The sequence below is a fragment of the Coloeus monedula genome (genome assembly GCF_965178545.1).
Source record: "Coloeus monedula genome assembly, chromosome: 1".
Taxonomy (NCBI): domain Eukaryota; kingdom Metazoa; phylum Chordata; class Aves; order Passeriformes; family Corvidae; genus Coloeus; species Coloeus monedula.
In genome coordinates this window covers 24,066,879-24,088,514 of record NC_138781.1, presented here as the reverse complement: position 1 = coordinate 24,088,514, position 21,636 = coordinate 24,066,879, and the positions used below count along the sequence as shown (strand labels likewise).

At 39.0% G+C, this 21,636-nt stretch overlaps 1 protein-coding gene across 1 annotated transcript in view; it reads right to left on the bottom strand.

The window, feature by feature from the left end:
* Positions 1 to 7,518: 7,518 nt before the first annotated feature.
* The window catches only part of VPS50 (VPS50 subunit of EARP/GARPII complex), an 85,957-nt gene continuing 71,839 nt past the window's right edge, over positions 7,519 to 21,636 (bottom strand). Inside the window, exons 23-28 of the mRNA XM_082293745.1 lie at positions 18,610 to 18,758; positions 16,779 to 16,875; positions 16,474 to 16,632; positions 13,938 to 14,059; positions 10,888 to 11,077; positions 7,519 to 9,465 (exon numbers count right to left, since the gene is read on the bottom strand). Coding sequence (XP_082149871.1) covers positions 9,346 to 9,465; positions 10,888 to 11,077; positions 13,938 to 14,059; positions 16,474 to 16,632; positions 16,779 to 16,875; positions 18,610 to 18,758 — 837 coding nt within the window. The 3' untranslated portion in view covers positions 7,519 to 9,345. The remainder of the gene's footprint in view (positions 9,466 to 10,887; positions 11,078 to 13,937; positions 14,060 to 16,473; positions 16,633 to 16,778; positions 16,876 to 18,609; positions 18,759 to 21,636) is intronic.

Sequence of the window (21,636 nt, the reverse complement as noted above, 5' to 3'; positions counted from 1 at the left end):
ACCACCTACTTGATCCCACCTCTCCTCCTGTACTCATAGAACTCTTTGGGAGCTTTAAATTTCACAGGGAAAATACAGGCCATGGTGCTTCAGGTAAACCTTGAGACCACATTAAGGAAGATGGTGGGATGTACACATGTACAACCAAACTGACATTTGGGTAAAATGAAGGTTGGGGGAGGGTGGCTGAGTCAGAAGAGAGAATGATCTGGCACAATACATAAAAAAAACAGTCTGTCTTTTGTCTGTGAGCTATTGTGAGAAGCAAAAATAAAAGTTATTTGTCAGAGTAGTCCCTTTTTCAGATTATCTTGCTCTTAGAGACTGCAGGAGGAGTAATGAAACTAACTTTTCTTCCAAAGCACATTCAGCCTTTTTGTAGCATGAATATGCTTCCTCTTCATTACACCCAATTATTTGGACCAGCCTAATTTTCACAAAATAGGCATTCTAAACAACAGGCAATACATCTACACCAATTCTGCAAATGACTTTTCACTGACACCCAGACAGGTATTTAATGTACGGTGAAGAATGACTGCTTATATAAACACAATGTTTTCTGTATCTTCTAGAAGAAACTGTTCAACATATTCGTCATTTTCATTCAATAGGTTTGAACACAAAATAATGATTTGAGATGAACAGGAAAAACTAGGTATTAGGCTGACTTAACAGGTAAGAGGGGAGGAGTTAGAAGGGCTATTGTTCCCTCTCCATGGCAGGGGACAGAGAGGCCACTTTGCTCATTTGTCCTCCTACTCCTCTCCATGTATTGGGGTAGATAATGGGAGATTCCGTCAAAAGTGCAGAGCATTTTGCATTTCTCTGGTCCTTCATTGCTTTAGTCCTGAATCTGATCACCACAAAATCTATATAAAAAGTCATCCATTTCGTAGTGGGATTTTTACCATTTGTTCCTCTCTTCAGCCCAGGAACATATTGGAAATATGGTCTCTGCAAGGTGGTGACTCTGTTCAGCCTGCAGCCTGGCTACTCAGTCTGTATCCTGCTGATACCCTCCATCAGCCTCCCTCCAGGGCTGGCATGGGAAAGCTTCTGTAACCAGAGCCCAAGTTCCAACATGTGCTGAAAGACAGGTCCCTATTGTCTCCTTGGAACGTTCCATTAAAACCAAGATTAGATGAATCAGATCAGATTAATTTCCTCCTCTGATTGTACTTGAATCTCCTCATCCATCACTACCAAAGAAAGGCTGGTGTTTCAGAGTGATGGCCTAATTCAAGCTCCACTAATACAAAGGGCAGGCGGCTGAGACTGGCTGGTGATTTCATTAGGAGGAATGTCCTCCCTGGGCACTGTGACCGAGAGCTGTGACCCCGAGAGAGAGGCAGCCCTCTGTGTGGACCCCCAGGCCGCTCCCCTGCTTCAACAGCGCAGGGAAGGCAGTAAAACAAACCAGATTACTTTCTCTTGGCCAGCAGATCTCCTCTTGTCACCAGCCCCTGGGTCCTTGTCATCCAGCCTGGGGGTTTTGCCCAGTTTCTCCCAAGGTTTCTTTGGCTGGCTGCCACCACAACTTCCAGCCCTCTCCTTGGAAGATCCACACAGCCAGGATGGGTGGCACAATGCAGGTCACAGAGCTCCCATGAAGGTGTGGCTGAACACCTCGACAATTGGGGAGCTGGATTCTGCTTTCCACTCCAAGGGCTGATGTCTCCAGCCTCGCTGACACCAGTGCTAACCTGGGTATCTCGACAGAAGGTGTTCTCAGGGTTAGTCTCTGGGGACAGGGGAGAGAAGTGTTTCCACTGGGTGACTTTGCGTCCCTTTGGAAGGAGAAATGAGGCAGAATTCTGTGCTGTGGGTATACACAAGCTAGCAGAGACTAGCCAAACTCAGCTGCAACCTATATTATTCTTAGATTCAAGCCCTACTGAGGCAAGAGAAATCATTAATTCCATATTTTAACTGGGTGAAGATGGGGCCCACGAACAGAGCTCCCAAGTGCTGCTGGCAAGACTCATATAAGTTGGAAGTAAAGCGCAGGGAAAGGGCTTCCCCACAGGCTGCCACTGACCATTAGTATGTTATTTTTGGTCTTGCAGTGTGCAGTAGAATGCAAAAGAAAAAAAAAAGCCAAAAATTCACCTGTCAGTTGTGTGCAAAAGAAGCTAATGCTTTAATCTCTATTCTCCTCCATACTGTATAAGTAAAGCAAGGTAAACATATTATTAAATATTTAAAGAAGCCCAGTGTTCCGCATTTTTTGTAATTTTCTTTTCCTAAGAAATCAATGTTTATAGAAGAGCAAATATGAACACTACCCCATTTTCAGGAAAACATGTGAGAGTACAAAGTAGAAGAGCCCAGTCTGAAAATCCTTCACTGACCTCATGAAATAGTGAGAGCAGAAAGGTTCATCATGAAGTATCGGATAACCCCAGAGAATACTATATTTCTATTTTTCAGGTTGTGATACAGGCACATACTGACCTCCAGAAAATTATTTATCTACTTCAAGATTTTTATTCTCATTCCTACAAAGAGCATGGTTCAAAGCATCCTGCATGAGTGCCATTCAGTCCAGTTCCCAGTTTTACTGACCATTCATTAGAGGTTAATAAATGTGTTTTAATTATTCACACTATTCCCTTCTTTCAAATGCAGAAAACTGAAACTTAATACAGAAATGAGTCTTAACCTAAAGACATGAGATGAGAGCACCAGAGTTCATGGGAACTAATCATACAGAATCTTAAACAGAACCTACCAGCTTAGAGTCTGCATACTCACCCAGGCAACCAAAGCTAATCAATTTACAGCCTCAAGAAGAAAAGTCCCATGAGCTATCCCATCATTTTCTATTACTGAAGACATAGATCTAAAAAAGCATGGCTAGGCATTGAAAAAAATGTTCTCCAACCTCTTTACCTGATTATTTTATTTGTAAGAGTCTCAGATTTGGGCTTCACAAAAAAATTTTATTTTTAAGAAAAAAATAAATGCCCAATAATTTTATGTCTTAGTTTTCTTGTGAGCAAACAAGATCTTAAATCTCATCTACACTCTCCTTGTACCTCCCGGTCTAGCTTTTTTGCATATTAATTCTGGTACTTAGGTCTTAACTCAGTACCTTAAGAAAACTAACTTGAACTTCAGGGAAAACAAAAAGGTGATCCACACTGGCTGTTCGCCTGCTGTTACCCCGTGAAAAGAATCAGTTCATCTTCCCTGGGGTTAAGTCACCAATGGCTGCTAAAAGTACAGCTCGTGCCTAATGAACCAGAGCCTGACAGCGCCTCACAAAACATGACAGATAATGTCATTTCTAAAGAACAGGAAAATATAACAAACTTCCCTACATCAGGGGCTGAGACACAGCAGAACCTGAATCAAAGCTCAGGATGACTCTGTGACCTGGCTGCTGTGGTATGCAGCAGTTCTAACATGTTCCCTGATGTGCCACCCACGGGGGCATCCTTCCTCCCGGCCAGGGTAGCCATGACCACCAAGAGCTCTCTTAGCACACAAGGCAAAAGCACTTGTGCATCACCCAGAGCCCTGCCCTGCATCTCACTGCAGATATTTTGAGCAATTGAAGGCAGAAGTAAACACCTCACTAAAAATAAACAGAACTCAGCATAAAGGTCTGAGAAGGAAATGCCTTTTTGAACAGCAGAGACAGCAGCCCAGCACTGGGCTGCATCTGCAAGGGGGAAGGAAGGGCTAATGGCATTACAGCCATGACGCACCACTACTATTCATGGCAAAAATTTTCTCTAGTGAAATGTAGCATGTTATAAACCACCCATGACCACCCAGCTGGTTAGACTATTTGGCTGCTTAAATATTCTAACCGTGCTGGAGGAGACAGCTGAACTAGCTGCTCAGGGCCAGGAATCAGCCCCAGGTCAAATTCATTTACATAAATGACATTTTCCTACACTTCTAGAAAGAAATGGTCCTGAAAAATCACAGATGCTTAGTACTGCGCTAATAACTGCATCAGGCATCTAAATTCCTGCATTTATTGGGGTCTGAGGTTTCAAGAGGACAGCAAGCTGTCCCAGAGCAAGCTACAATTTCACCAGGGTGCCCTTCCACTTGATCCGCCCATGCCCTGACCCAGGAGTGCTGTGCATCTCAAACAAGTATCCTCCCCAAGCAGCCAGGACAGCAAGCATGACTATCCATGAGCTTTCCTTCAGGGCAGGAGCAACCTGCTCCACCAAGTGTCCAACCTGCTGCTTTCAATGTTTTGGGCTGTGCTGGAGCTCCTCTTCAGCCAGCTCACGCATGGTGCTTCCTGCAGAGCACACAGCAGCAGCACACACAGGCAGTGGCAGTGGGAGCACAATGGTAACTCAGGTGTACTCAAAGCTCAGAATTCAAACCCAGATTATGACCTTATCCTCAATGAACACCCATTACTCCCACAAAGAAACACTTCTGCTCTACCTACCCAGGCTTTAGGGTCAGTGTCAATGATGGCAGAGAAATCAATAGCATGTGGCCTGTTCAGTTTTGCCATTCTTTTTTGGTAGTTCCTTACATTGCACACAAAGCTCTGTGCGTGTACATATTTATGCTATATTATATGGATGAATTTCAAGGAACACAATTTTATGGTGCATATCTCACGTGCCATCCCTGCAGCTCTCAGACAGCAGCCCCAGGATGATTATCCTGTACAAGGATTCTTTTTATTTTAAGGCTCAAGTGACATTTCTTTTTTATTGTTTACTGAAATGCAATGAATGGGATGACTTTTTATGTATGAATAAAAATTACTAGTGATATAGGGTAGGAAATACCTGCAGTCATTTTGCACATCTGATCATTCATTTTGTGCTTAGTGACAAGAGGTACCTCACTGCCTCTCTTCCCCTAGATCTTCAGCTTGCTCATATACTTTGTTTTTCAAATCTCAACACATTTAGACAGTTATTTGACAACTTTAAATCTGGCAATATTGAAATCTGTGCAAGATAATCTACAAATGTAACACAGATCTGTACATCTCTGCTCTGAAAGTAGATTTTTTTCACATATGTATCCAGATCCAGAGTTTCAGACCAAACCAGCACAGCTGAGAGATACTGTAGAGATTTTGTTTAGCAGAATAGCCAAGTAGACTCGAGTTTAGTTCACATACAACCATTTTTAATTTAGCTTGTACATGTAAACTCTTTGGGACTGGACAGAATACTCCACAAAATTAAGCAGTGGATTCACAACACAAAAACCAAGGTTACTCATGTCATCATTTGTTTCTCAAGCATGTATTTTATCATATGGCATGGTACTGACTTCTGCCTACTTCAAAAAAACCAAAACACAACACGTGTTTGTGAAGTTCTGAGTATTAAAGATACTGCTCCATATAACACTTCATGATCTCATGGATGAGCAGAAGATCCTTAAAAACCAAGTCTCTGCTGTGATGAAAACCAGCTCTGGCAGTGCAAAAACAACACACTCACAAATATCCTTAAATAGCCAGCAAGCACAGAAATCTTGCTGCTTGCAAACTGCATTATTTCCATATTTGCACCATAATCCCACTGTCAGTACATTTAGCCTTTATGCTACGCTGTTTCAAGCAGTGGTTATAAAAAAATAGATACCATCAAAACCACAATAAATCTGCAATTTTTGTCCATCTCCATTTGTGTCATTTACAATACAGCAGGTCTTACACAGGGAAAGACCCCAAATAGATCACTTTCATCGTAAGAAGAGGGGATCCTTATAATTTTGTGCATTCTGTGACACAGTAACAAGCAAAGAGCACAACTCACTGATGCCACGAAGATTTTTTGCCTTTACTTTTATACCTATTACACCTTTTTTACAACTTCTGTATTCCTAGTGCTTTTTGCCTACATTCTTGGACTTGTTTGTCAAGCTAGGAGACTAAACATTTTAGAAGCTTTGTAGGTAGGGATCAGTGCACCCCAGACCCCAAGGTCCTCTCCAGAACACATTCTGTAAACCAAGATAGAACCATCCAGGGGAAGGTTCCTTGGGGAGGGGGGCTCACTCAAGCCTCTCATTGGGGAATCTTTGATAGATATGCTAATTAGTAAAACCTATAATGTTACACCAGATCTTTCGGGGTGTGCATTGTGGTGTGCATTTTGGTGCATTCGACCTGGACATAGTGCACCTAAGGATCCTTAAAATGAGTACCAAGGTAAAATCCCTTTTCCCCTTCTAACCATGTCTGACTCTTGATTTTAAGACCAGGAAAAGGCATCACCACATCCACAGCTTTGCATCTGGTATCTATCACAAGACATACCTTTATCATTCACATCTGCAAAAAATTAAGAGGGAATGCAAACCTTTCACTGAAGCTTTGAGGCAGCCATTGATCACTCGTCCTCTTTTGTCCCCTAAAGGAGTAAGGGCAAAGAATGGAGGCTGTTCTTTCAGCGAACACAAGCTATAATCTACACTCCACATCAAGGGCTTGCTAAGCAGATCCGGACAGGGCCTAGTTTTTCCCACTGAAGATCAGAAGCAAGTCAATGGAACCGAGAACAGTCAATTACCTGAAAATGTAGCTACTTGCCTGAAAGCATGGAACATCCATGTGCCTACCAAGATCAGGCATTTGAATTAACACCGCTGGGGGCTGCTCTGTGTACTATCCCTTCAGCTGAAGCACTGCTGATCCAGGATGCTCTTTCTCATCAATGTCGTTCTGCTTTGAATAATTAAACCTATACTGAAGCAAGGACCTCAATCTTACACCAGGGCCATGCAAGCACTCAGCTGGCTTCCCCCTATTTTTGTCCCAGTAGCTGCTTTTTTGAAGAACAGTGTCACCATGAGATATAACTGAGAGAAGCTGACTGTAGAAAAGCCAGTTGTGTGTAAGGATAGGCTTTGCCTAACCAGACTTGAAAACTGCTCATCTGTGCTCCAGATGAGTTTGACAAGTATCAGAGTACTTCGTGTCTGAGCACCAGGATTTAAAGTCTTCATCAGGCTAAAGAAGGACTGACAAATGCCCACTTCTGCACTGCTGCTCAGTCTTCTTGGAGACTGAAGGAAATTTTCTTCAATTATTAAAGTATTGCAAAACACTCCTCTAAAACATGAAGAATATTTAAGCCATATTCTCTATTGCAGAAAAAGCAGTTATAAGAGGCTTCTTATTGCACAGGAGAACAAAGATGCACAGAGATGCTCAAAAATCAGTGGTTTATAAAAAATTCTCATTATCAGAGGATGGAAACTACCAAATATATCCTTAATAAGATAACAGTTCAGCACTCAGCAAGAACTTAGCTTCATTAGTCAGTCAGAACAAAGTAATAAAAAATATTCTGAGTTAGAATGGACCCACAAGGATCACTGAGTCCAACACCTGATTTCAAACAGGGCAACCTAAAAACATGTATCTAAGAGTGTATGTAGGCCCTTTAGCTGTGTGGCTTCCTCCTTGGCATCAATCCTGGACAGCATGGGAAGGTTCTTGTGGAAAATATAATGATTTCTGAGGCATATATGAATGAAGATCAAACACTTGTTGCTTAACACTGCTTCTTGCACATTCTTTTATTTGGGGGCTTACTTAAAAATAACAAGTCAAACTACAGATATACTACAAAAAAAACCACTCCTGATTGCAGTTCATGCAATTGCTCACCTTGACCTTGCATTCCAATGATTACACCTCTACCTTCTGGTAAGCAATAAAATTACAGTGACCTAAGCAGTTCAGAAGAAATTAAATGTGTTCAGCTCACCAAAGCTCTGGTAAAGATATTTGAATTTCTTATTTCATCCCAGAGAAGAAAATTGAAAGATACTTTACACTAATAGTCCCCAACATGTTTCTGTTTCTTCCAGGAGCTCTCGCTCAGGATTTGACTCCAGGGCAGATACGCTGACGCAAAAGTCCACACTTTCATTTGAATCACCTTTTTAATGAGGGTGAAACGGATTCAGCCTCAACACATATGGTAACAAACCACTAAGCAAGTTTTAAACGGAACTAGGCAAGACAGCATGGTCAATAAAGAACAGTGTTAAATTTTGTTCTAAATCTTATTTCCTTTAAAATACAGATAAACAAGGAAGCTGAATACCATGCAGTCAATATTTAAAATGTAAATTCTATCATTCTTCTAAAACTGTACACAGGCTTTCTCTAAACTCACACAGTGATGCTCAGGACACTTCTGAGGAAATTAGGCCACAGAAAAGAACAATTATGATGACTCCATGGGGCAATTTTCTGTCACTACACTACTGCTGACATTCACTAAGTCCTGGTTCCCCCACGTCTGAATTAAAGTACAATGGCAAGTATGAATCCCAAACTGAGCATTTACCATGTTGTACACATTAGAGGATTGCAGCCTAGGTAATTTATTTTTATTTATAAATTACCTATTCGCTCCATGTTTCCTTTAAAAAGGTCTGAGAGCACTGCAAAAAGTTTATTGTGTAATAAAAAATAAAATTCCTGAAAGTTTACATACTGAAAACAAATGTGAACCTGAAAACTCCAGTGAAGTCAGTGATGCTCTGACAAATTGATTTCTAGGACACATATGCAGTCAAGTCATTTTACTTTCCTCAGGATCATTCAGGATATCTACAGCAGCGCAGGAAACAGGAAGATTATCTTAGTATCAATCCAAAACTTCAGTCAAAAAAACATTATTCCAGTTCCCTGGCATTATTGCCATTTTGCATTGTTGAATTGGAAAAATAAAGTCTCACAAAGAAATCATATTAGCATACAATTTTATTACCTTCTATTAATCTGAAGTCAATAATTTTGATATGACTAAATTAATTCTGAAATAAACAGACATTTTAAATACATATAAAGATGATGGGCTTTAACATGAGGGTATTTGTTTGATCTGCACTCTTAATCCACATGCAGGATACATCAATCAAATATTATACATATCCTTTCATTTTACACTGGTCCATAATACAGCACAATTTCTGAAGGTGAAAGCAGGGAAGAAAGAAATCATATTTGCAAGTAGCCCTTTTATTTCAAAAGGGCATCAATGATATATTAAGCCAATGTGTTTCTCTCTGATTTTGATTTTACTTACAGTATACACTTTTGCAAAATATACAGCTCATCAATGATACACAAATGGTGGCCCTTTACTAAGGGCAAGTAACCAGAAAAAAAAAAAAAAAGAAGTACAACAGGAAAGAAATCTACAGATTAGAAAACTCATATTTTAGAACATTATGTCACTTCAGAGTGCCTCCAATGTTGGTAAGAAAGGTCATGCACAATGTTTCTAATGTTGTCATTAGTCCATGAGAGAAATGTCCGTGTGCTTCACATGAACAGAAAAAGGTACAAGTCAGAAAGAAAGCAGCTTTCGCCAGTTATCTCTTAGGCCTGTCTATGTCATCAATGGTAGCTAACAGCTTCTGTCTTGCCTTTTTGTTGATGTAGGTGCCCAGACAAATATTCACCAGATTGGTCAACTGCTTAGTGGAATATTCCTGGCAAACAAAAGCAGATCATGTTAGAGCAGAATAAAACACCAGACAAAGATAGAAAATTTTAAAAAACGCAGACATACTCAGTGTGGATTTTACAACTGATAGAAGCATCAGTACACAAGGGAGATTTAAAGCTGTAGTTAAGTCATGTCTGGATAGTTTTCATAGTTGAGGCACAGAGAGGACAAAACTGTATTTTGCTACACGGCAGCTTATAATGGAAAATGCTTATGACTTTAAAAGTACTGGACAGAGTTCACAGAAAGTAACTCTGGGAACATGTTTATAAATCAATTTTTAATGTATTTCCCTTTCTTTGGGAGGCTTGGTGGGAAATACGTATGCAAATGGTTAAGCTTTTAACACAAAAACTTTGTTTTAACAAACAATGATAAATGTTGGTGATCTTTTTTATTTTGATTTCTCATTTCCAATAAGCTTCTAAATGCTTCTGTCCGCAGTGTCCAAACAAGTTTGATTTCAGTACATAATGAAGGAAGAAAAAATGTCAAAAATGTGAAGAAAATAATTCTTAGTACCTGTGAAAACACCACATTTGCCAGTATTACCTTTATCTAAAACTATCCAAAACATAGCTTCCACCAATGAGTTTAAAAAAGTTTTTCCCTGTAGGTCATCAAACCCCATAGCTCACAATCTCTCTTGGGGCTCCAGGCAATACAAGGAAAATTCTATCAAAGACATACTTTTTTCCTCCATTTCTAGTGGGATTTAAAGTAATCCCAAAATACAGATTTCAAGTGCGTCACTTTAAAAGACTTACTTTAAAGATGGGTATCTCCAATAGCATGTGACTATTACTTACACAGACCTGTTCTAATTGTTAGTTCATGCTATAGTGAAAGCATCTGAATGTTCTCAAAACACAAATACAGACGTCTCAGGAAGAAATGCTGATTAAGCATTATCAAATGAAGAAAAAGCAATAAATCTTCTCCATTGTGCCATACAACTTAGTTTAAGCAATCTACTCCTAAAGGCAATACAAAACCTAATGGTGTGATCCCAAAACATAATTCTTGATGATCAAGCTGTGCATTTTGGCATATTCTGAACAGCTCACAAATGCTTTCAGTTTCCCTTTGCCCTAGTTCTCTGCGCTTTTTGATCCAATAGGCAGGTGTGACTGGCTCAGTCATCCTCCCCAGTCCTCAGATGTTGAACCAGTTCAAGCACATACTAACTTCATATGATAAAAATGAAAATGTACATGCACACATACATTTATATTTATACTGCTTCCTACATAGGTTTTACTGTAATAAATGAAAATATACTTATATATGCCTATATTCATTTTTAACACATGGAAGGATTGATTATTTATAGTTGTTAGCATGTTTTTATCATCATGGTGAATTTTCTCAATAGACAGGAAAAGAATGCAAATTTAATTGTTACCCTATGTTCTTTTATCCAGCATTCCATGTCATTTTCTGTCAGGTAGTATGCTTTAATGTAGGTCTCCACAAATTCCTTATCTGGAATAGGCCTAATGTCTGTTAACTTTTCTAGCTTCATTAAAAACTGTTGAAAATCCAGTTGCATCAAGGCACGTCCTTCATTGCTGCACTTCTTTACATTAGCATAACTAAAAAGAGAAACAGTGAAAAGCAAAACTTAGAAGGAAATAAAAATGAATTTTGCTTATCAAAGTTAACTTAGTCTTTTGAACATTGAAGAGGAGGAAAATTATGGTCTTAAGTCAAAAGCAGACAAGAACTTCTCTTAGGATGTCTGCTGCAGAGCTTTATTCGCAGTAGCATAACACATTTTAGCCCAGTCATCGAACAGAACCCCACTGTACCCAGTGATACTTAGAAAAATCACACTCTCCTCTCCCAAAAGCCACTAAAAATCATCCTACATTGAACAACTTACTATAAGTAGGTTAGAGGAAATTAAACCAATGCTCATTAGCACACTGGACAGTGGTTTCAAGTGAGCACGACCACTGGAGTCTGAAAGGTACCATGGCAGCTTTAGGAATGGTCACCAGGAGCTTGCTGAACCAAGTAGGAGCATCAAAGAAAGACACAAAGGTATTTGTTCAAAAACAGCCACAGCAAGCAGACAATAAAGGGTAGCAGCACTGCTCATCTCTGTGAGAAGCTGATGTTCTAATGAGAACAGATTGACAGCAAACTAGTGACAGGTTAGAGGAGACAGGAGATGAACTTAACAGCAGGGTAATACTAGCAAGGATCACAGTGGAGTGATAGGCAATAAATAAGGAAAATGATCTTTGCAGTTCTTCAAACAGATAAGGGACTGCATTTGTCAAGATCAAAGGAAATGATACTGCAATGGCCTCAAGAATGCCAGTTTCAGCTGTGTACAGGGTCTGAGGCACAGTGTCTTGAGCAACTTAATCCAGCTCATCCACCAGTTGCACCCACAAGTGACAACCCTGTCTAACTGTTTCCACTCTTCCCCTCTACCAAATATAAAACAAGCTCAGTTTTTCCATAGATTCATGAAGGTGATCCTAATTATTATACAGTCCCTAGACTATTAGGATTGATGCAAAGGAGGCAGCAGAAACATGCAGCTGGGAACTGGATACACAGCAAGGTCAGGTAAAGAATAAGAAGAAATTTCACACTTTGAGTGAGTTGGTACACAGAAAGAATTTGCAGAATGCAAAACTGAGGCAAAAAGAGAGAGGACCAAGGCAAAAGTCCTCTGGAGCTTCATAGAAGACTAGAAGATGATTTTCAATAGGCCCAAGAAGCCAGCAGGGAAAGAGGAGAGAACACTGAACGAGGAGATAGGGAAGGACAAAATTTAAAGAAAGATATAGCTGACTGCAGTGGAGGTAATTCTTCATTCAGTGAAGAGCCTGATGAAAGCAATGTCAGTTGACTGCATGACTGGATGTGAAACATCTCCTTCATGGCTTTTAACTCCATACATTCATTGAATTCAGAGATAAAAGAAGTTATGAACGTATTCAGAGAGCCAGCTATTCAGAACACCTTCCTTCCCTTTCCACAGTGGGAAAAGAACCTACAAGATATGTAAAAATTAACAGAACTGACCAAGAATAAGAAATTCCAGGCAAATATTTGGGAGATGATAATGAGTAGTTTTTACACCCTCAGAAATGGTACAGGACAAATTATATCAGCAAAGTATTCCTAGTTCACCCTGCTTAGGTGAAAGTAAAGGTCAAAGTTTCATGGTAAGTCACAAGCATGAACCTTAAAATGGATTAAATGGTTCATGTACACTGAGGCCACAAAAGATGAACGAGATGTGATGTAAGAAAAGGAAACAAGTTGAAAACAAACACAAAGGCTGAGGTAGAGGAGGTTGATAGTGACTGACTCTTACCTATTTGAAAGGTAAGAGGAACAGGGGGAGGAGAAGAGATATGCATTTGTTTCACTTCCTTTTATTTGAGGCATGATAAGTGAAAAATAAAATTTCAAAAAGGAAAGCTAGTTGTATAGGCTATATGTCATATGAAGGAATTGAGAAGCCAGAAGCAGGTCATGGATGGATTCAGTCACCCTGAACATGAACTGATTTCTCTAGAGACTGCAAAAGGATGATGGCATGAAAACAAACGGGCATGAGATAAAAAATGATGGCTTTATGGAAGCAGTGGAAGCTGATGATCCTCAATAGGCAGCCAACACTTGGAGAAGAAGGGTGTTTTGTTGAGGTCCTAATTTAGAGCAGACAGCAGGAGAGTGGGATGGAAAGAAGTAAAATAAGTAGTAGGGAGTGAACAGGGTAAAGATAACCAGGAAAGAAGCATGGAAACATATGTAGAAAGAGTGGAAGACAGCACATATTCTATGATGCAGAAGTTCCGATAAGAGCCCAAACATGTAGCAAGGGGACAAAACCATAAAAATAAATGCAGTGGATGAAAAGTCTGCAACACTCAGGCTACAAAATTGCATCTGAAAAGACTGGGACACTGATTAAAAGAGAGAGGGATGAGCAAGGTGTAGCAGTTCCTGACTAAGGGGCTCGAGCCTCTTTTGATCAAGCCAACTAAAATACCTCTCTGTTCTTGATGAATTTGGAAAAATCATATTCCATGGCTACTTTAAGATAACTGATTTTCTTCCTGGCAAAGATAAATGGCATCATCATAGAAGTACTGACAACTATATTTTAACTTCCTTCTTTGCTCTGCTGGGAAATCATAATTTTCATATAGAAGTTTCTTTGAAAGAGTAGTGTATTTTCATATGCTTCAGTAAAACATTCATTGTAATTCTTCAGCAGTATCTAGGAACAAGACCACCCCCTTTAGGCTCAATGCTGCACCAGACTCTGTGAAACAACTGCTAAGGAGTATTTTAAGCATTGATAATTTTTAGGGTCCCCAGAAGAACATGAACTCACAAGAACACTATAAAATTAGAATTTTTAACTCTAATAATAAACATTATCATTCGAAACATACTTACCCAAAAGCAAGACTTACTTACCCTTCCACAAGAGTTCTATTGGCCAAGCGTATGCAGTGTTCCCAAAGGATGTTGGAGACTGGCAATGGAATACGGACTCTCTTAGACACATCATTCAACCTCCTGTTAAATTCTTCAAATTCCTGATAAAACATAGAAGATGTTTATTCCTTTAGCATAAAATGGATCATACTCTGTACATCCAACAACAGCAACAACCAATTAGAAATGCACATGAGAGAATACTGAAAAATAAGAGCAAAGCAGAGAGGCTTAATAGGCACAAAACGTAGAGAACTTAATGTGTAAAGTAGAAAACATAGCACTTTCTAGTGTATCACTCACAGCATTACCTCAGTGACTTTTTTTAAACCAACTGCTGCTCTGTTCTCCAGAGCTGTAGTTCTCTGTGAAACTGACACCTCTGAAAATGAACCAAGTAGCTTATCCTTCAAATGCCATTTTCACTGCCTCACTCCCTACACTTATATTTAGCTTCTTCAAGTCAATATACAGCCACTGAAGAAAATCCAGTGATGATCTCTTTATCCCTCTAAATACCTGCCCCACCAGCTTTCGAAGAGAAGCTCAGAGATATTGTAACCACTTTTCATTCTTCAACCTTTCACATGAGATAATTCCTCAGCGCTTTAGAAGGAGCTGAGAGCACCCAGTGAAAGAGGCCAAATCTAACAGTTTAGGACCACACTGCAGCTTTAGATAACAATTCCAGTTAAGGGAAGGCCCCTCTTTCCACATGGATCATCAATGGACTGGATGGATTTGAGCTGATACTACAAGTGAGAAACTAGTCATAACTAAATGCAATTACTGCTACAATGATTTTGTGACTTAAATAAAGTGAAAAGGAAGTCCTGTGCCAATGATTAAAGCCTTTATCATTTAAAAAAGTATCGAATGACTTCAATATCAAGCAGGCTGATAATGAACTCCTTTGTATAACTAGCAAAAGCCATTTGATGTGCATTCTTTTAAGATCATACTTGCCCCACAGAGATTTTACTTCCAAGGCTGTTAATCTAGGGTTTCTTCCTTTTCCTTTTTTTCTTACACCCCCCCTTAAAAATTCAGTAAGTGAAGAAAATCAGAAGAGATTTTTTCAGTAGAAGAGAATCTCAGTAATCAACTGGCATTTAACACAAATTTTCTGAAAGATTAATTTGGCAAGAAGATGCAGGGTACCACAATGTCATGCTTTAACAGGCAGACAGCTCACTCTTCTGAAGATGAAGATGCCTAATGCTCCAGGATAATAAATTTCTTCAACAATCCTCTTTCCCCACTTTATCTGCTTCCAACATACTATGACTGAATATAGAACTTTGTGTATGTGTGCACATGACTGAAAATAGTTGATTATTACTTTAAACACTGTGCTTACATTTGACGTCCCTGGAGCCCCAGTGTACACAGAAAATCACTCATTGCTTAGCAGTTATCTAAAAGATTTTGTAGCAACTAGCGCTAGTTATAGAATAGAGAGACCAAAATTGGTTTTAAATGGTATTAGCTCTGATTGTTCTGAAGCAAATTCACCAGCAGTTGCATACTCACAGAAGGAAAAAGTTTTGCCCCAGAGATCAACTATTTTAAGGACAAACTGGTCTCAAAAAGTCACGGCAGCATAAACAAGGATAACCACAAGGATTCCATCAAATTCAGTGCAATGATATATCCTCTGTCAAATTCTTCCTTCTTTGCCTTGATTTTTTTTTTTAAGCAGAGAAGAGCTACAAAGTATGAAGCTGTTATCCAAACTGTTATTCCACACAGATGTGTAGCTTATTCTGTGATTCACACTTCACACATCTTTAAAATAAAATTTTCAGTTTCTCTGAAAAGAATTAGTAATTAATATAGTATAATTAATTTGCAGAATTCTACCACTGCCAGAACTTCCCTCTGAAGACTTTTAGAAACATTATTTAGGCATATATAAAAGGATGAGGAAGGGCTTGTCCCAAGAACTAGTTCTGTATGCCATAAGACGTGGCAATTGTATAATGACATCTACGGAATGCAGTGGACAAGTTGGCTGAATAACTTCCCTTCCTTTTCAAATTTTAACTTCTAAATACAGCAACTTCAGTCAGATACTGCATGATCATTTTTGGTGCTCAATTGACCTACAGCTCATATGATACATCTCAAAGACAATCAGCAAAATTATTTGGAAGAGCAAATAGTGTGGTTTGGGTTTTTTTAACTATCTCCAGCTAAAGGCTATCTCTGGCCACTGGATTTCCCTGAGTGTTACTCTGTTTACTACAAGTTTCTCTACCATTCAAGACTTAGACATGAGACTCATGAAACTTTTGCGGTCACTTTCACACACCATGTAGTCAAAAAAATCATCACTGAAAACAATGCTTTAGAAGCAAGAATAATGAAACTTCTGGACAGACCTCGTAGTAATTTCCCATTTGTCAGGATGATGTATTGTCCTAGCCATGTCACTTTAACAGTTTTAGTGAAGTATTACAGCAATGTAGCGTTTATATAAACTCTAGCACACCATTTCCCATTAACTATTCACCTTTAAAAGAGCATCTACATATACATTGTGCTGTGACATGATTTCCTTCACATCCCATTTCACATTAGCCATGAGAAGCAGCATTTGTTCATAGTCAATGGCTTTAGCAGCAACAATCCAATAAACTGGTTTACGTAGTTCACTGGCAGTTGACACTGTCTGAAAAAGAAAAAAATAAAATTCAATGCTTTAAATTTCTGGCTAGTAGGAGCAATATATAACTATGATGTACAAGTATTTGCACCATAATGTACAAGTTTCAAATCTTCTGTATGAAAATCAGCTGTGAATTACACAATTCTGACCTGAGAATAGAACTGCTGAAGAAAAGGCTTCTTGGCAGCTGGCATCACTGCATCAAGATGAGGCTGAAGAAATTCAAACTGCTCAGCCAGAAATACCCTTTGAAAGCAAAGAAAATTTATTGTGAACTAAGTGCAATATTTGGCATGTGTCCTTACAATTTTTACTCCACAGCTGACATATTTGGCAAAAACAATATGCAACTCTGGAAAATTTGGTCCCAAGAAGAACTGTATCAGTTGCACGCCAGCATATCAACTAGCATTCTCAATTCTGACAATTTTAAAATGTACTTGTGAACAAGAAAATACTTGAATAAAGAGACTAAGGCTTGAATATCAACAATTCATATTTCTATTTTACTGAGGATACACTGCAAAAGTCTGAGCCAAGGTCTAGTAAAGTCAGTGTCTTGGGGTGACTTTGTGATGTGTATCCCCTATTGCTGCCCCATGCCCAGAAATTAATTTTGTGTCTTTCTGTGCCTTTAAAATGAGCCTGAGAGGGGAGAGGAAAACCCGAGCAAAACTTCTTCAAAGCAGTTTGCAGCTTGTTCAAGGTCACACAGAGATAGAGGCTTTTTTTTCAGCTGCGGCAGCAGAGAGAGAGTGGGGAAAGCACCCGGCTTGTTTTCAGCCAGTTTTTCAGCTCCTTTTTCTTTCTCCAGAGAGAGACAGAGAGTTGAACTTTTGTTTTCCTGGGACTTTGTTTTGTTTTTTTTTTTCCTCTGCTGGACTGTTTCAACATCAGAATACATCAGGAGGAATTTCCACTGAGGCCTTGGCCCTGGAGGTGGGCCCACCATCCCGTCCCAGCTCCAAGGAGGGGGAGAGAGAGATCTACGGAAGGACTCTGAAATTTTCCCAGGTTTCTCTCAGCAGAGCGAGAGGCTTTATTATTTAGCATCATTATCCTTTTCCTGTGTGTTTGTTAAATAAATAGTTTTTATCTCTTTCACTTTCTTTCGAGGAAAATTCAATTTTTCCCAAACCTGGTGGGGGAGGGGTGGTCTGTGGCCTGCCTTCTCTCAGAGGATGTATTTCTAAATTTGGCCAAACTGGAACAGTCAGTGACCAAGAGTCATGCAATTCCCACTGCAGGACAGTCAACATCAATATTAATAAATCCATCTCAGCATTTCAAAATAACATACCTAATTTTATACTAGTGAATCTATAAAATAGAACTTGATCTCATATTCCTTCTCAGGGATAGAATTTGTTAATAACAACATAATAAGGAAATACATTTCTATCTAAGCATAAATGGAAAAAAATATTTTTAAAACTAACTTCTAATCTTTAAGTGTCATCTCGTGTGAGGAAAAAATAATTCCCATCTGGCTCTTACTATTACTCTTATCAAATAAAAATAATTTTGTAACACTTGCATTAATTGCTGGTTATAATCTCCTCTTCTCCTGTGCTGTGACATAGGTACACTTCCACCTTGCAAAGAACATGGTAACTCAAGCCAAACCAACTTAAACTAAGAAGTTCTGAGTCAAGTATTTAATATAAGGTGAAAATGAACCATACAGATTAAATATTCCCATTAGAAACATTGTCCTGTTAGATTTGGCCATGTATTGCCACAAATTACTGGATCATCTGCAGTAAAATTTCATTCCTTGTGCTTGCATGTTGCTAGACCAAAGAATTAAGACTCCAGTACCTTTAATAAAGAAATTACCTTCATCACTCATATTTAAAATCACATTGAGAGATAGGAATTTTTGACCTGTCAAGAAGGCTTTGGATTGTAACCACAATTTCTTAAACAATCAATAGCTTTCAGTGATCACAAATACAATGAGTACAGTAAACAACCTACAAGGATTCTGTGGCCACCACTCTCTCTGCCAAACCATATAGCGAATTGCCAGATGTCAAAACTACGAGGTGACTGAGATGTGGGCTTGGCACCTTCTCTTTTCTCTCTTCAGCAGCTGTGAGAGTTCCTGAAGGATCAGCAGACACCTCCTGAAACAAAGGATCAAACCAATTAAACCCCACAAAACCAGCAAGGATGGCTCCAGCTTCAGATGCCAGATAAGATGAAGGAATATTTCAAATTCTAAGGTGTAATTTAAATCAAGCCTATTTCTATTTGAACACTGTAGTAAAATAAGTGAAAAAAAATCATCTCATGTAAATCAGTATACAAGGAAAAAATAAATAAAAAGAGAAAGGCAGCAAACAATCTTCTCGCTACACCTTAACACCCAAACAGGCTTTACCCCAATTGCCTTTTGGGAGACTGACTTCTCATCCTTGGAGACAGCATCTTCAATCTGACAGCAACCAAACAGAGAGACTTATCAAAGGAATGTTACTTATGCATGGGCTTTACTGCTTATATGAGCTGTGGCTAACTTAGGTAAAATACAATTGATGTTCTCAATCAAGCTACCATTCCATGGAAATTTCTATCCTGCAGACATCTTGATGCTAGAAAGCAAGGAAATATTCACAGCAAAGGAATAGAATCCGTAGTGAGAAACAGTTTATACCAGTGCCTTGTTGCAAAATTAAAGGAAAAAAATAGAGGAAAAATTCTACCCCCACATTTAAGGAATATAAGTACAAGGTACAGCTAGTAGAGGAATCACAGAAGGAAGAAATTCCCAGAGCAGGCGTACAAAGGGACACCCTCTGAAGCCTGGCTATTTCCCCAAACTGTTTCAGGCATGAAAACATGAAAACATAAAGGTAGTTCTGGCTGGCTTGGATTAATTATTCATACCATGCTTATACACAGCCCACAAGAAGATGAGAAATGCTACAAAGTAAAGGTAATACTGCACCCAGAACAGGTAAGAAGACAGGATTTGGCACTGATTTAATCAGAGCCTTTCAAGACCCTAGGGATAGAAACTGTGGCCATAGTCTACAGTCTATGGATGCTACAACGTTTCAGCCTGTATGTACGGAATGAAAACAAATAACAGTAACACAGTCCCAAAGTAGTGGAAAAAATAACTTTTACAAAAGTAAAATCAGCGGCCTAACATGGCTGCTGTAAACAGCGTAGAAATAACCAACCAAGAGGATAACAATAATGCTTAAACATAATATTTACGGTTGGACTCAAAAAAAAAATCAGTGGAATTCTGAAATCGCTGTTAAAAAATGGAAAAAGATAAAGCCAAAAACAACATTATGAAAAAAAGCAGCTTTCAAGTTTTTGAATTGTTTGTTTGTTTCAACTAGAGATAGAAATAAAAATAGAAGAAATTGCAGTGAAGTAACTAAGGAAGGAGGGAGAAAAATAGACTCAAGCTAACCACAACAGTAGCCATTAATTTCTTCTGGGCTTCACAGCAGAGAACAACTGTGAAGAGTGACCTGAAAGAGCATACTTGCTATTCAAACAGGTTTTTTTCAGACACTTTTGCTTAAGGAGAAGAGGAGAGCAGTGAGCACCTGAAGCACTGGTGGAACTTAGTAGCGGTGTCACTCATTCTGTATGTCAGGATTCAGACAAAGAGGAATATTTCATTGCAGACCTTGAAATGCCAAGAGAAAAAGTATTGCACATATGATCAGGTGAAAACTGGAAAACCAACAGGGCGGTTATTCTGATAGCAAAATATCTGACAGACCCATTGTGGTTGTATTGCAGCAATTAAAGGTAAGGCAGGTGAAAATTGATTATGTCAAATGTGTAAGGACCTGGTGAGAATTTAAGTTATACAGGATGAGCAGAAAGATCAAAACTTTGCTGCTATAGACAAAGCAGCACCAGAATGTGTTTACTGCTTGGATGAAAGCCAAACCAAAAGTGACATTAAGAATATACGACAACTGAGAAGATAATAGCATGCAAGCTGTTAAAAGCGGTTTGAGGTGTGGAGGAACAAAAATTCACAAGTTCCACTTTAACTCTCTCGGATTTTATTTGGCAGTTTCCTCCCGTGGTGTGACAGCCCAAGGCAGTAGGGAGGTGGATTTGCTAAATCAGAAAGGCTCCTTCAGTTCTGCATCTCCAGAGATGTCAAACACAAGCATAAAAATGGGCTACAGCAGATGGAACAATGCACAGTCTGGGAAGGCAGAGTTCTCACTAATAAGGGTGAGGAAGTACCTTCGGACTTATAAAAAATATATTGTAATAAGGTTACAGACATAAAAAGCAAATAAAGCAGGGAACCTTGATGGTTCCCCACAGAAATTTTGACATTAAAAACAAGGACTGCTGACTGACCAATACCATCAACACATCATTTGTAGCACTAAAAGATCTCACAGAAATACATCAATGAGCAGAAGATAAAACTTCTAAAAGAAGCTTATGGTAAATGCAATCAGATACAGTTGCACTGAGCACAGGAACAATTATAAAGGCTAGCTATAATGTTATGTTATTTGAAAAATTAACTTTCTTTGCTCTGATCTGTGTTCACATTCAGCCGGATAAACTTGGAATTAAACTGACTAGATGCTTCACAACACTATGAAGTTTGCATTCTGCTGAGTCTATCAGAATGGATAAGCAAGCCAAAAGGCCTGGATATTTGCTAAAGCTCATGTAACCTCTTTCGGAGAACTCAAAGGTATTTCCTGAGCACATCCACATGCTTACTGCAGATATGCAATGACATCTAACCATCCAGCCACAGCAATCAATTCTCTGAAAGCATTAACTAAGCCAAAGACCATATTGATTAAGTATTAAAATTCCCTCTTTATCTGCCCTCTTTTCTTTTTTCACTTCATTCCATTCTGAAAAACCCAAACCAAACCAAAACAAAAAAACCAAACCAAAACACAAACAAACAAAGATGTTTTGAAGTGTTTACACAAGACAAAAATAGCCAAACCCACAGCCCATCAAGCAATGCTTATCCTTAGGAGAGAC